Source organism: Panthera tigris, chromosome B4 (assembly GCF_018350195.1).
Source record: "Panthera tigris isolate Pti1 chromosome B4, P.tigris_Pti1_mat1.1, whole genome shotgun sequence".
NCBI classification, from domain to species: Eukaryota; Metazoa; Chordata; class Mammalia; order Carnivora; family Felidae; genus Panthera; species Panthera tigris.
The window spans coordinates 99,339,804-99,355,989 of NC_056666.1; the positions used below are offsets into that span (position 1 = coordinate 99,339,804).

Sequence of the window (16,186 nt, forward strand, 5' to 3'; positions counted from 1 at the left end):
ACTCTTAACTGACTGAGACACTCAGGTGCCTCAGATTTTGAATTTTAATAAATATTGCCCACCTTTATGCTGGTATTTCTTGATTTATCAATTATTATATATTTTGACTTTCTATTTTAGGATAACTAGATGTCCTAGAGATCCTCACCACTAATCATTCTTCCATCCTCTATTTTAGTATTAGTTAAGTCACTGTGCATAGTGTAAGTTGTGAGAATGTAAATTCTCACTGCTAAGCTCAGAAGTGTTCTATGATTATTTGTTCTTTCCTTGCAGAATTTTGATTTTTGTCTGAAGCAGCAGTTACTTCATTTTATTTTCTTCATTTGTTTAATTTTCTCCATATTGTAACTAATCCTTCCCGTATCCCATATTGTTACAACCGTAAAACCCCTCTATCTGCCAACAGTATCACCTAATTTATCTGTTCCATTTTTGGAGTTGGGAGGGGGAAGAAATCATTCCTGGAATTCTCCACTTTTTTGCTCCAACCCCGATTATTTGCTCTTTAGAACTAACATACAGCCATTATCTTAAGACTTTGCTTTGCCATTATTCTGGGAAATCCTTTTGCTCCAATGTTGGTTTCAGTTTCCTGGATCTCCGGTTTTTTATCTCTTTTGGGTTGCTCCCTGATTTTAGTAGAGCACAATTTCTGATAGCTTTCTGAGAGAGACAGCACTTGGGAGGTAAATGATTTGAAGTTACAATTATTTCTGTCCTTACACCTTATTGGTTGTTCGGCTGAGCATGGACTTACAGATTAAAAGTAGTTTTCTGGGGCGCCTGGGTGGCGCAGTCGGTTAAGCGTCCGACTTCAGCCAGGTCACGATCTCGCGGTCCGTGAGTTCAAGCCCCGCGTCAGGCTCTGGGCTGATGGCTCGGAGCCTGGAGCCTGTTTCCGATTCTGTGTCTCCCTCTCTCTCTGCCCCTCCCCCGTTCATGCTCTGTCTCGCTCTGTCCCAAAAATAAATAAAAAACGTTGAAAAAAAAAAAAATAAAATAAAAAAATAATAAAAGTAGTTTTCTTAGAATTTTGAAGCATTACTTCATCATTTTCTTAATTCATATGTTACAATTGAGATTCTGTTGGTCAAAAAATTCACAGTTGTCTTATGTGTAAAAATAAAGTCTGAAGTGAGAAATAATAGACAAAAAGTCTTGATGCTGCCTGCCTTACAAGTGTTCCAAGCCACTTGTGGAATAGTGAGGTTATAGAGTAGTCAGTAGTTGTAGAGTGGGTTAATAATTAGTATCTGCGTATTATATCTTCAGGTGGGTAAACTTAATTTTTTATAGTGCATAATCTAGCAAGTTACTTTCCTAAAACAAACACGGTGAGTAAAGGCAGTTTTCGGTAACAACTGGTATTTATAGCCTCAAGATTACTTTTTACTACCGATCTGGAATTATACCCCCACTTAAAAACTGCAGCCTATTCCTACCACAACAAATAGCATGAGCATCATATTTGCCTAGGGTCCTTGTACACATAGGTCTTATGGGAGTGGCTTGCGGTTGTTCAGATGTATACAGCACACATAGTGGGTTTGTATTGCATCTTGGGGAATTCATTGCTTTTATAATAAGAGCAGGCTTGCTCTTTGTTCCAGAGGGAGACATTACCTCATCTCTCAAGGTTGCTGGATACAAACACAACTCTGAGAAATGACCTATGTAGAAGTGGTCAGGGCCTTGTATTCTTCGTTTATACCTAGCAAGGCATATGGAAACATGAGAGACCCATGGAGAAATGTCTCTCTTAACAGTTATGTTTCATTAGCATGTATTTAACTACAAAGTGGTCGGGACACTTTCATGATAATAAGGAATAAAATAAGTATAATGTGGAAAGGAGGAGACCTTCACCTTAGCCTGGATTGTCTATAGTTCCAATGTTTTCAAGCGAAAGTCTTTATTTCTCAGCTTTACCCTAATGTAATAAAATAGAAAGGATTAGCTCAAGCTCTTGTGTTCAACAGTCTCTTGTTACCTTAAGAGTCTTCGTTAAGAGTAATAATAATAATTGTAAATAATACTTGATTATTATAAATAGTCAAGTAAGTAATACTTGAATTCAAGTCAAAGCTTTATTAAGGAATATGGGGCTTTATTAAAAAATATAGGGTTCACAATTTTTTGAGAATACATTGTATGTGTGGCTTATTCTTCTTCCCTGGGAACATGTACTTTTTTTCTTTATCCTTGGCTTTGTGAAAGTTCACATTATTGTGCATTTTATTTATTTATTTATTTACACATTTACTTACTTTATATCTAATTTATGGCCATTAAGTGGCCACTTTTAATCTGGAAACTTGCCTTTTTGGTTTAGGGAGGTATTCTTGCATGGTGCCCTCAAGAGTGCCTTTCGTTTTCTCTGTTTCCCCCCCACCCCAGGAACTTTTATTGTCAGATAATGGAACCAACCAGATTGATTTCTTTTTCTTACCATTTATCCCAAATACTTTTTATCTCCCAGTATAGCCATTGTACTTTGGGGAGATTTTCTTAATTTATATAATTTATCTTCTAATCCTTTCTTTGAATTTGTAATTTTACCAATTGCATTTTCAATTTGCAAGTGTTTTTTTTTTTTTTTTTTGATCTCTGTCTCCTCCTCCCTTTTTAAAAAAATATTTTGTTCTTCATATCATGAGTATATCATCTTCTCTTATTTTTGGAGGATGTTAATTGTAATTTTTTGTTTTTTAAGTTTTGCTTTATGTTATCTGTTTATTTTAGGCTTCTTCTGTTTATTTGGTCTCCTTCCATATTTGCAACTTTCCTCAAATATCTAATCATATTTAGGAGAGACATAACAAAGCTGATTGGAAATTGTAGAACTTAGATCACAACAGGAACCTCTCAAATGTCTACTTCTAGAAGTTTTTCTCTGGCATTGTTCAGTGTTTCTTAGAGAAGAATCTTCTAATCTCTTTGTAGGAGGAGCTGAGTATCTATCTCTGTCTGCCAGCTGAACTGAGCAAGGAAAGGGGTTTGGGGTTGTAGTTGTTGTTTAGCATGTAAACTTTCATTGAATTGCTACGTTTTCAGTATAGTGTCTCATATGGTTCTCTGATTTAATTCCCTGAGTCTCAAATTTCTCTGATGAAGGTGCTCTGAATATACTTTTCAGCAAATGCTGAGTGGTGAGTGTTAAAATCAGTATGAGCCTGAGGCTGAAGCCAGAAGTCATCATCATACAATGAAATTTAGAGATGTAAGAATGAATCTGAACTTTTAAGAGTTTGAGGTATTATTACAGTAATTTTGAAATTTTGAGGAGTCACATTTTGAAATTCAACATTACAGTGCACAAAGAAGTACTTACCTAGCACTGTCAGCTGCTTGTTTCCATCCATGTCACTCAAATGCCTGTTTGTGGTGCTAAATACTTAACTTTTGGCAAGAATGTAAGTTACAAAACAATTTTTTCAGTAACTTTTATTAACTTACAGCCAGTGTTTTTGTTTATAGTCTAGCTTCTTTACATTCTACAGAGGTAACACTTACCTTTAATCCCTTAGTCTTTCCAGGGTTTTATAAACTCTGGATTGCTTCTCATTGGTGTTCCCTCTGGAGACATTTGAGTTTTAGCTCTTTACTTTTCATCTTTCAAATACTTGTTAATATCTCTTGTTCATTGATGGTCCTATCTCAAAACCTAGGGATCATTAGTTAATACCTGCAGGAACATTCCTTGGTAACCTTCTTGTAGTATACAGGAGGCTTAAGTTTAAAAGTAAGAATTAAATGATCTTCTCAGAATTTTGTAGTTTTGAACTAGGGTCTAATAGCTATAAAGAATAACATGTTATAAAAATTTGGTACTTCTCTTCCAGTAGTTTACAATGAAAAGGCAATAAAAGTTATTCTTCTTTAGCATACAGAAAAAAAAAAAAAGTTGTACTTTAGAACCAGTCTGGAAATCACTCATTGCCATAGCCCTAGCAAGGATTTGAAATGTGAGTAAAAATAACTCTCATGAACAAATATATTGACTATAGAGAACATAATATAAAATTGCCTTAAAAAACATCCCAGCTCTTATCAAAGTTGTTCTTTGGCTAAGCTATATTTCTCTTTGGGCTCAGAAAATCATTTTCAGCTATTATATAGTTGAAACTTAAGAAACAGTTTAGGAATAGTTAAATGTTTGTATTCAGACTAATGTCTGATATTTTGGACTGGAAATATTTTAGTCTGGAAATATTTTGTTAAGTTACTTAAACTATTTAAGAAGATACGGTAGAGTTGGGCCCTTTATTGTGTAATGTTTTAAAAACACCAGTTTAACAAATACATAAAGCAATACATTTCTGAATCAAACATATGAGTATATTAAATGTTTAAAACTGTGTACATTAAAAGTGAATGTGTTAGTGATCTAAAGCAGTAATCACTTAGAACAGTTTAAGAATCTCAGTAATATACACACATCAAGTATTTGACATCAGAGGTGTGAAATCACTTATATTCAAGATTCATTATATTGATCAGTTCAAAGTAAGCATTATGATAAGCAGCTAAGTCCTGTTCATTTCAGAAGATATCAAGATGTTATAATGTTAATATATTAAGCAGTGAGGTTGCTTTTTTTTTTTTAAAGCAACATACCTTTAAAGGCATAACAAGGCATTCTGAAGAACCTCTATGTTATACTTACAATTTATAAAATTCTTGCACGTAAATTGTTTGATTTAATCTACAGTAATTTTGTGAGGAAAGTAAAGCTCTAAAAGCTGAGCCTCTACCAATGGTAGACTAAGTGGCCTGTTCTACAACTTTTCTGTGCTGTTGCTCTTTGATCCAAGTCTTAATGGTTCTCTCACCGCCTTCTTTTTTTATAGAATTGTTAATTTGGTATTGCTGTTCTTTTTTGTAACTTTAAAAAAATTATTTTCCTTTTGCTTCTAGAACAAAAGAGAGTGATGTGTTTGATATAAATTCTACTAAGTATATTTTTTAAAGATCACAAAAGATTGTTTATCATAGAGACATAAACTAGCATGAGATCTACAATGGAAAACATTTTTTCTTTATTTTTTACATAATTTCATAAAATTGAAAATGCAAGTTGTCTAAATTATTTAAAATTTTGTCTTATAGATACTATATTTCGAAAGGTGCTATTGTGGATCAACTTGGAGGAGACCTAAATTCAACTCCATTGCACTGGGCCACAAGGTTTAAATTTGCTTCTGGATTATTTTTTTCCTTTGGTTTCTTTTTTAGTCTATAACTAAACAATTTTATTTTTTTAATGATATGCTAAAATGAATGAGAGAACTTAAAGTAATAGTTAATACCAACAGTGTACTAACGTATTGCCGTATAGTGTTACGTGCATTGGCAGCAGTTTATTGTCCCAGAATATCTTTAGGGAATTCACCATGCTGATGTTAATCCAGTTAGGTTAAGACTGAGTTAAACTTTGAGTTTGTAAATGTAATATTATGCAGCCTCTGTATATTTACAATTAAAGAAGTTGCTCAGTTTCTGAGATAATTAAGATAATATTTGAATAGGATTAATAGAATATAGTAACTATTTATTACATATTTAAAGAAGTTATAAGTATCTCTAAAATTTAAAAGACTTTTTTCAGTCGAGACTTAAAAACCTTAAAATCCTAAGTATGTCTTGACATATGCCTATTTTAAAAAACTTTTTAAAACATTGGTATAATCTTTTCCACCATTATCCTATTTAAAAAGAGATCTTCCCGGAGATCCTGTTTGAAATAACTTTATATATTTAAGTGTTTATTCTTTTATGTTTTAGACAAGGCCATCTATCTATGGTTGTGCAACTAATGAAATATGGTGCAGATCCTTCACTAATTGATGGAGAAGGATGTAGCTGTATTCATCTGGCTGCTCAGTTTGGACATACCTCAATTGTTGCTTATCTCATAGCAAAAGGACAGGTAAAAAAATTACAATGGTGTGGATTTTAATCAGATGTTCTTCATGGTTTATTTTGAATAGTACTCTCTGATGGATGACAGTGAATAAATATATAGTTACTTTCATATTGAGATAGTAAATGTAGTTAAGTTGAAAATAAGAAAGATAATCAAGAACCAGATAATGATCTATTAAATTGCATTTTTTATTTCTGAGAATGATAGAGATGAATCCTGGAAAGTAAGAAAATTTAAGTATCTATTTTTTCCCTTAATTACATCTTTTGAATATATCCTCTGAATTCATTTAAACTTTTTGAACATAATTTACTGGTTATTTTCTCTATTAGGTACCTCTTGGAGAAGGGGATAAATTGTTTAGGATCAGTTTCTTGGTTTCTGCTGTGTAAAATAATGCTGCTTCATACATGTCAGAAAACTTCTCATGATTTAAGGGATTCTTCCTGACTTTTTGAGTGTGTACTGACTATAATTACATTAAATAGGTACCAGTTTATAGATACCATGTTTTTGTGATAAATGTATTTCATTAAAATTAATGTTTCTCAGTTTTTGTTTCATGTGTTTTCTCTGGTCATACTTAAATATTAGTTTTATAGCTAAGGATCTCATCATAAGAGTAAGACAAATGATTTTACTTCAAGGCTATTAACATTTATTTTAGATTAAAATTTTTATGCAGATTCGCAATTTGAATAGCATTTGTCTTATGAATTCTTTTAAGATATTTGTTGTTGGCAGTGCCAAGCACTGACCCTTGTGTGTTGTGCTTATAGCTTAAGGAAAGAGGCGTAGACCGGCTACTTGCTAGTAGGGGAAGGGTTTCTGTTATGGTATTGACTACCCCCAAAAGCGGTTCTGACAGCTTTAGAACAATGTCAGCTATTCCTTGGGTTGACTGGTCTTGGCTTGGTGGTTCTTTGCCTTGTGATAATGGCTGGGGCTACAGTCGTCTGGGGGCTTAACTGAGATGGAGGATGGCTCTTCACATACCTTGTATCTTAATAGGAATGGCTAAAAGGCTGGGTCCAGGTGGAATGCTGAGATGACTAGTCCTCTCTCTTTTTCTCCATGCAGTCTCAGAATTCTTTCTCCATAGCACCCTCCACGTAGTCTTTCTAGCAGGGCAACTAGACTTCTTGTGTGTTGGGAGCTCCCAAAAGAACAGAAGCAGCTCTGCCTCTTTTAAGTCTTAAGTCTTGAACTGACACAGCAACATTTGTGCTCCATTCTGTCGGTTAATGCAAGTAACAGGGCCAGTCCATGTTCTTTGGGGGACACGTGGATGTGAATACCAGCAGGTGAAGTTTGTTGCGGGCCATCTTTGGATACCAGCTGCCACAGGAGATTACTTTTGTTCTCCCAGAGTTCCTTCTAGGCTGGGGTTTGGACCAACAAATGGTGTTGTAAACCATGATGGTGTTGTTAGTGGCTTTTTATTTTGCAGGTATAAATTTATATTCGTTTTTTTTCCTTTTGTTTTTTTAACTGGGTAAGAAAAGTGGTATAAATTTTTTTTAGTCTTTTTGTTAGCATATTGATTTTGGGTTTTGGATGTTTTAATAATCTTTTTAATTCTGGCATAGGATATTGGCTATAAAATTCTTGGGGCAGGGATTTCTACCTGTTACAGTACCTTTTGTATATAATAAATGCATGATAATAACAAATGGCAGTTTGTTTTCTTTGCCATGAGTAATTTTTTTTGCTGCAAAAGTAACACACTTACTGTAAAATATTCAAACATAAGAGCACAGTATAACTTAGAAAATGAAACCCCACGTCTTCCCTTACCCGCATCTCAAACTGAGATCACTTTCTTTTAATTGTTTAGTATATTTTTCCAGAATTTTTTTCCATCTATACACTAATTATAAAAGTAAACTTCTGTAGTGTTCATTACATCATACTTTGGGGTCCAAAGTCCTTCTTTGGCCTACAGAACCATGGGTTCTTTGGCCTACAGAACCATGGGTTCTCCAGCCCGTCTTTTGTCATTTCCCCTCACTCACTCTGCTTTGACACACCAGTCTTCCTCCTGTTCCTTGAGCGGCTCTGCTACACTGCTGCTTTAGGGCCTTTGTGATTGATCTTACCTTCTGCTTGGTAAATCCTTCCCTCAGATAGTCACACAGTTCTCTGTCTGTTTTATTTCAGTCAGATGTTTGCTCAAATTTTATTAGTTCTGATTAGTTCCCAATTATAAGTAATAATAAAATTACTATATTTTTATTTTTTCTTTTTCTTCCCTTTCACTGACTTTAGTCTATAATACTGTTTTTCTTAGTGTTAACTTCTTTCTGGTAGATATAAGTACATTTCCATTACTTGATTTTTTTAACTATAAGTAATATCCTTGGACTCATAGCTATTACAGATTAGGCACTCTTCACACTTTCTTTCCAACCTTCTTTTTCCATTTTTGTCTTCATTTTTTTCTCCATTTTTTTGTTAATTGTATCAGTTTTACATTCTTAGGGCATAACATTTCCATTTAGTTTGTCGTTCTGTTCCTCACATTTGTTTCATTTTAGCTCTATTGTTAAAATATATTTAGTGTTCACTACCAATTCTTTTGGATGATTTTCAGGAGAAAAGGGAAAATGCTAAGTTATGGAGCCCTGTTGATCATGGAATCCCCATAAGCTTTTGATCTGGGCTTGTTAATTCTTCCTAATAGAGAATACCCATACGTCCAGGCTGAACTTGGAAAAGAAGTACCAAGTTTTAAATCCTGATCCAAAGAAAGAAAAGGTTGAATTTCATTTTTCTTTTAGTACTCTATAGATGTGGCATTATTTTACATTTTTAATTTCACTTATATTTTTTAATACTGTCACTTCTTTAAAAGGATAGGAAAAGACAACTAAGAAGGAAGAAGAAACTAAAGAATTTACATGTCTGTCTTACTTGGACATCAAATTTAGTAGAGCTATCTTGAAATTAGGACAGTGAAAGAAGTAAAATAAGTTACAGTGCTTGACTCCTATAAGAAACAAGGAAACTTGTCATTTCTGAGAAGATTTTCGTAAAGATTTTTATTGAAAAAAAAATCGGTGTGTATATTGGAAGTATCGAATGAGGTTACATAGGACATTCCCACCCACATTTAACATGAATCCAGAAATGGATTTATAATGGATAAGGCATGCCATTTGATTATAGTATTTACTACGAGGGACAAAACTGATGATATCCAAGGATGAGTCTAGTTTGTCTAATGTACTATTTCCTCAACATTTTTTCTGCCTCAATACCCTTGAAAATGTTCACATTTGAGGCATATTCCCTCGGTATCAGTGGCTCAAGAGAATTGCTGCATAGAGTTTTAAAGTGTTTTGCAGTATACTCGACTATGACTCTGTCCTCTCTGCATGACTGGTATACTAGATAACACAACTTGGATTACAGCTGCTACTTTTATATAATCCAGAATTGGGCGATGGGGAAGGGAAGAAGAGGAAACTTAGTATCTGTTGAATGTCTGTTATATTCTAGGCTATAGAGTGCTTTACACACATGGGTGTTATATGTATAACACATAGCCTGTTATATTCTAGGCTGTAGGTGCTTTACACACATTGTTCCATTTAATCATCACAGGGTTCTTAGGAAGCCATTATATATTCACGTTTTTAAATGAGGAAGCTGAAGCTCAGAGAATTAAAGTGATTTTGCCAGTCTTCTAGCTAGTAAGTGGTAGAGCTAAGAATTCAAAACCATGTCTGTCTAAAAGCCTATGCCTTTCCCAAACAAATAGGTAGAGAAACATGTCTTTTCACTTCACAAATGGTTTTTGATCACTTCACAATGGTTTCACTCTGCTGGGCACTGAGAATACAAAGATGAATTTTATAACAATTTTAATCCTCAAAGAACTTCTCTTTAGCTAATGGGACAAATACCTCAGGCATAGAGGATAATTAGTCCAGGTTGGAGTTAGGAGAGATAATTTTAGAGAAGTGAAACTGATAGAATCCCTGATACATCAGGATGTCTTGAAAGGAGATTTAAGTAACTAGGGAAGAGTTTTGGTTAAAGAAATCATAGTTTTAATTCTAATTTGTCAAAAAACTAAGCAAAAGGGGGGGGGGGAAGTACCATTAGGAAAGCAAAAAGTTGGGTAGGAGAAATAAAATAATCACTATTTTGCTGGGAATAGTATTCATATACATTTGTAATAATGTAAATATCAAATATTTATAGAACCAAAAATACAGTAGATCTCTTGAAAGAATAGAAAGGTGCATATTTGTTATGGGGCAGGAAGAGTAAAAAATTCTCATTTTGCATACCGAAGAGTCTCAGAAGATAATGCCTAAAACTGAAAAATCAAAAAGTAGTAATTCATGCATCTTACTTTAAGATGTGGAGGGTAAATACCAAAGTAATGAGCTAAAAGAGGTGAAAATAGTGGGGAGAAAGGCAGAGAACAGCTTTATCACCACAAACTTTGCAAAGTTATTTGACTCTAAAAATGTACGTGCATACCAATAAAATAAAAAGGAAGCGGACTTTTTTTGAGTTTATTGAAAAGATAGGTCTTTTTATTCTTTGTTTTGAAATGACTAGAAGTAAACAGGGTTTCGTTATTCCTTCTTATCACGAATTTGTATAAATAAGTTTTTTGGACACTTAAATCATTTAACTTCTCATTTGTGGATGAAAGATGAAGAGTAGGTCAGGATCTTTAAATGCAAAACATAGAAAGGCTGATTAAAGCATCTGAAAAGGGAAATCTATAAATATATGATAATTAAATACATATTTAATGTTTTGTCAATTAAATATTTATATGCCCATTAATTAAAATATTTAGTGACAACAGGTGGTTTTATTTTAAAGTTAGAAAAAGTTTCATAAATGACCCTTGATTGAAGAGTGTTATATTGGCTTTTCCTGTGACATGCAAATTAGATTTTTCAAGTAAGTTTTGTAGGAACTTAGAAATTTTTACTGTCTTACTTTTTTCTTTTTATTTATTAGGATGTAGATATGATGGATCAGAATGGAATGACACCTTTAATGTGGGCAGCTTATAGAACACATAGGTATGTAACCATCATAAAATATTTATTCAGATCATTGTCAGCATAATAAAATGTAAAATAAATGATGGGAAAAGGCAGTTAATGTTCTATTTGCTAATATTTAAAATTCTTATTATGAGTACATAGTGTATGACAATTACCTTTTTGAATGTTTGAATCTTTGTGCTTACCTTGACCTTGGTAGTTACGGTATCCTTAATCTATTCCTCTTTTAGCAGTTTTTAAGAATGAAAGATGTTATCTTATTTTTAAAAATGATTTTTTTCACATTATTTGTATATTGACAAGGTTGATATATTAATTAGTAAGTAGCTTGAAAATATTTTTGGAACAATCCAGATTTTAATTAAAAAATTTAATTGTTTAATTATGTAGGTATTAAGACCTCAATCCCTAATGAAAAACAGAAAATGTCAGGACCACGTATGCCCTCTCTTGGAACTTTGTATAGGTGTTGCACATATTTAATCCTTCAGATTAGAATATTGTCTCATTACTGATTATAAGGTTGAGTATAGGTTAGAATGGAAGTGTTCCAAAATGGGATGCAAATGCAACCACGATCAGTTTAGTATCTGTAATGATTTCTATAATTGAAATTAGGGTTGTTGTTGTTGTTTTTTTTTTTTTTCCTTTTCAGTGTGGATCCAACTAGATTGCTTTTAACATTCAATGTTTCAGTTAACCTTGGTGACAAGTATCACAAAAACACTGCTCTGCATTGGGCAGTACTAGCAGGGAATACCACAGTCATTAGTCTTCTTCTGGAAGCTGGGGCTAATGTTGATGCCCAGAATATCAAGGTAAAAATACCCTGTATTGATTATGTTATGTGAAATGTTGTTAAGATCTCAATTCCTCAATAAAAAACTAGATTTTTTCACAGACTGTCAAAGATGGAAGAAACGTCTTATTTAAGCTCACACCCTTTGCTTCCATGCAAGAATTTGTTTTGAAAGATTTGTTTATTTACTTTTGTCTTGTAGTATTGAAGTAATTGCCAGATTTTGATGGCCTTTTCATTTGTGAATTCTTTCTTTTGAAAATTAAATTACATAACCCATATCTTCATAGGTGAAGGGAATAATTTTCTGGTTTCTTTAAGAAGACCAGTACAAAGAATCACATGTTTGTAGTTAAACCACATTATGCATAATAACTTTCAGTGATTCTTTGCCTTGTAATTGTCTTGTTTTAAAGATCAGGACCTTTACAGATTTATTAAATGTAAATACCTCTCCCGCGGATGTTTGGCCTGATCCAGGAAAAGTATACAAGAGTATCTAAGAGCAAAGCACAATTAATTAACATTTGCATTCTGAACATTTAGAAATTTGCAGACATTTCATGAGTAGTTGAAAGACAGTTCTGTTAGTAGTCTTAAATTTTGGTTAACCATTTTTATTTTTAAAGCTTCAGGATCCACCATGTTGTTTGGCACCATTCTTTCTGTGAAATGACTTTAAACTTTGAAACATCATCTTTCAATAATGTGAATTCATAAATAACGTTGTGCCCTTTGACAAGTGTTCTTTAATTTTGACTATAAACCATAATACTTTTGGAGTCAGATCTCTTAAATTTTTAAGGGAGATGTGCTAATTAAATTTGAAAGACATTTGAGCCACACAATATTCTGAAATGGCAATCAAAAAGTAGGTTATCTCCTGCTGGATCAGGGCATCTAATTATGTTCCATTGAATAGTTCTTTCTGTATTCAATTACTCTGAGGTTAAACTGCTAAAATAATATAGCTTAGACTAGCTGTATGGAGCCTAATTTACTTAAAATTTTAACCAATTTTTAAAAATGAGTTTAATTAAAAGTACTTAGTTAAAAGTAGATATCAAATATCTTGTTGAAACTATAAGAAATTGAGAAAAAGTTTCTTTCTTTCTTTTTTAAATTTCAGGTCTTTCTGTCTTTCCCCAAAGTGATCAGAATGGCTGAATATCTGACAATAAAATATTGAAAGAGGAAAGTCAGCATATCATAGGGCCTGACACATGATGGGCACTCTAAATATTTTCTGACAGACTGAAGATTTATGTAGTCTTGAGCTTTACCTCTAAGCTAGTTTTTCTGACACTCTGCTATTATACCTCCCTGCCACTTCTGAAGTTATAGAGAGAAAAGTTTGCTTTTTGAAATGTTTTTTTTAATTTAATTTAATTTTTTAAAAAAAGTTTATTTATTTTGTAAAAGAGAGAGAGCACCAGTGGGATAGGGGCAGAGAGAGAGAGATGAGAGAGAATCTCAAGCAGTCTCTGTGCTGTGAGCACAGAGCCCAAAATGGGGCTTGATCTCACAAACCATGATATCAGACCTGAGCTGAAACCAAGAGTCAACACTTAACCTACTGAGCTACTGAGGTGTCCCCCAAATGTTCTTAAATAGGAAGCTCAGAAACATTTTTAACACTATGATTAGTAAATTGGGCTAACCTCAAGGCCTAAAGGACAGGAAAGGAAGAGTTTGACTAAGGCTAATATCCCCATATGAAAAAATTAGTGAGTTTACCTTATGTTTATATCTGTATTGCTTTAGAGCATTGTTTCTCTTCTGTTTGGTACTGGACAGCCATTCTTTCTTTCTTTCTTTCTTTCTTTCTTTTTTAATGTTTATTTATTTTGAGAGAGAGAGGCACAGGGGAGGGGCAGAAGGAGAAGAAAGGCGAGAGAATCCCAAGCCAGGCTCCGTGCTGTCAGTGCAGAGCCTGATGTGGGGCTCACGAACTGCGAGATTATGACCTGAGCCAAAATCAAAACTCAGATGCTTAACCGACTGAGACACCCAGGCAGGTGCCCGCCCCCTGGACAGCCATTCTTAAAGTGATCATGCCCCAGGAATATATTTCAAAATATTTCATGTTACATTATTAAAAAGATAGAACCAATTTTAACAGTAATTGAAATTACAATAATACTAAAAATTGTGATAACATGACTGAACAGTTCTGGAATTTGAAGCTAGTAGTATGTATTTTTAGACCATTTAAGAGTATATTTTTTATACATATAGACTTTTGGATAACTTCACTTGGATCATGATCTTTAAGTCTTTGAAGTGTAGATTGTAAATTTAATGTCTTTTCAAATAAATAGTGAGCCCTTGCACTTCGCATTAACCATTGCATAAAGATGAGATTATTTATGTATGTACGTATGTATGTATATTTTTGAGAGAGCAAGTGTAAGTGAGCGAGGGACAGTGAGAGAGAGAGAGAGAGAGAGAGAGAGAGAGAGAGAGAGAGAATCCCACAAGGGGCAGAGAGAGAGGGAGAGTGTGGAGCCTGAAGCAGGGCTTGAGCTCACCTGAAGCGGGGCTCAAGCTCACTTGATTTAACTCACAAGCCATGAGATCATGACCTGAGCTGAAATCAGATGCTTAACCGACTGAGCCACCCAGGTGCCCCATAAGCTTTTTTTTTTTTTTTTTTTTTTTTAAAGAGAGCATGCGCAAGCATGGGAGGGGCAGAGAGAGAGAGAGACAGACAGACAGACAGAGAATGAATTCCAAGCAGGCTCCACACTGCCAGCGTGGAGCCCCATGCAGGACTTGATCTTGTGACTGTGAGATTGTAACCTGAGCCAAATCAAGAGTCAGACAATTAACTGACTAAGCCACCCAGGCGCCCCAACCATTGCATAAACTTTTATTAGACTTAGTAAAAGAAATAATCTGTAATGAATTTCAACAGAAAGGTAATGGTAAGAGAGATATTTGAAATGATGTAAATAATTTGAACCTTATAATTTTAATGGTTTGTAGGTTCAGGCATGTGAATTATTTGGTACCAAGATAGGATAAAGCTTGAATATAGCTTTCTTAACTAGTGCAGTCCAGCGTCTACAGTGTAAAATAATTATTGTGCCTGTAGAACTTTTATTTAAATTCATGTTTGGTTTTTTTATTTTTATTAATGTTTTAATTTTATCTGACTTGTATAAGCAGGATTGGCTATTGACAAAAAGAAGTTAGTTTGAAATGTAGTTCCCTGATAGCTTCTGGAGTTACATCATCATCATCATCATCATCATCATTATCATTATCATTGTTATTATTATTTAAAATTTTTCTAAATTAAGGTATAGTTGGCATGCAGCATTTTACTAGTTTCAGGTGTACAGTGTAACCTGAACCTGTCAGGAGATGACCACAACAGGTCCAATCAGCATCTGTCACAAAACTTTGTTTTCTCTTGTGACTGGAACTCTGAAGATTTGCAGTCTTAGCAACTTTCAGATATATAATACAGTAGTATTTATTTTTGAGACAGAGAGAGACAGAGCATGAGTGGAGGAGGGGGAGAGAGAGAGAAAGAGACACAGAATCTGAAGCAGGCTCCAGGCTCTCAGCTGTCAGCGCAGAGCCTGAGGCAGAGCTCGAACTCACGAGCTGTGAGATCATGACCTGAGCTCAAGTCAGACGCTTAACCGACTGAGCCACCCAGACGCCCCTACAATACAGGAGCATTAACTGTAGTCGCCATGCTGTACATTACATCCTCAGGACTTAACTTATTTTAAAAATGGAAGTTATTGTTAACTTTCAGCTCCCTTCACCTATTTCACCCACCCCCAACCCCTGCTTCTGGGAACCACTGGTCTGTTCTCTGTATCAGTTAACTTGGTTTCGTTTTATTTGTTTTATTTTTTAGATTACAGATATAAGTGAGATCATACAGTATTTATCTTTCTGTGACTTATTTGGAGTGACATTATTTTTAAAGGAAATAAAGTTTAAGGAGTTGCTTCAGTTGCTCAGGGAACACTTACACTTTCAGAGGAAAACTAATCTTTTTATCCACACTGGTGGAAAAGTAGATTTTTGTTTTAAAATGCACTTTTTGTGGAATTAAAAAGATGAAGTATCAGATGCTTTTTCTGCTTGAATCTGGCATTCCAGATTCCGTATGCTGAAGTCTAGTCACCACCTTCTAATGGAAACCATTCATTCATTCATTCATTCATTCATTTAACAAATATCAGTGCTCGGGAGTCCAGGTGTTTAAGATAGATGAAGTCTGTATTCTCTCAGAATTTACATTGTATTAAGAAAATAGACAATAAGTAAAAACACATGCATATGCATCCTCATAGGCAAATGTGGTACAGTGATGAGGGATGAAGGGGCCACATGAGGTGAGAATGACTTGTGAATACCTCTGAGGAGATGACATTGCTTTCAGACTTGTCTGAT

The 16,186-nt window shown here is 34.1% G+C and overlaps 1 protein-coding gene across 6 annotated transcripts in view; it reads left to right on the forward strand.

Moving 5' to 3' along the window:
• The window catches only part of ZDHHC17 (zinc finger DHHC-type palmitoyltransferase 17), a 103,900-nt gene that overhangs the window by 36,426 nt on the left and 51,288 nt on the right, over positions 1 to 16,186 (forward strand). For all 6 annotated transcript variants that reach the window (XM_042992803.1, XM_007088746.3, XM_007088747.3 and 3 more), the window contains 4 exons: positions 5,113 to 5,190; positions 5,788 to 5,932; positions 10,919 to 10,983; positions 11,624 to 11,786. In XM_042992803.1, the coding sequence (XP_042848737.1) occupies positions 5,113 to 5,190; positions 5,788 to 5,932; positions 10,919 to 10,983; positions 11,624 to 11,786 (451 nt within the window). The remainder of the gene's footprint in view (positions 1 to 5,112; positions 5,191 to 5,787; positions 5,933 to 10,918; positions 10,984 to 11,623; positions 11,787 to 16,186) is intronic.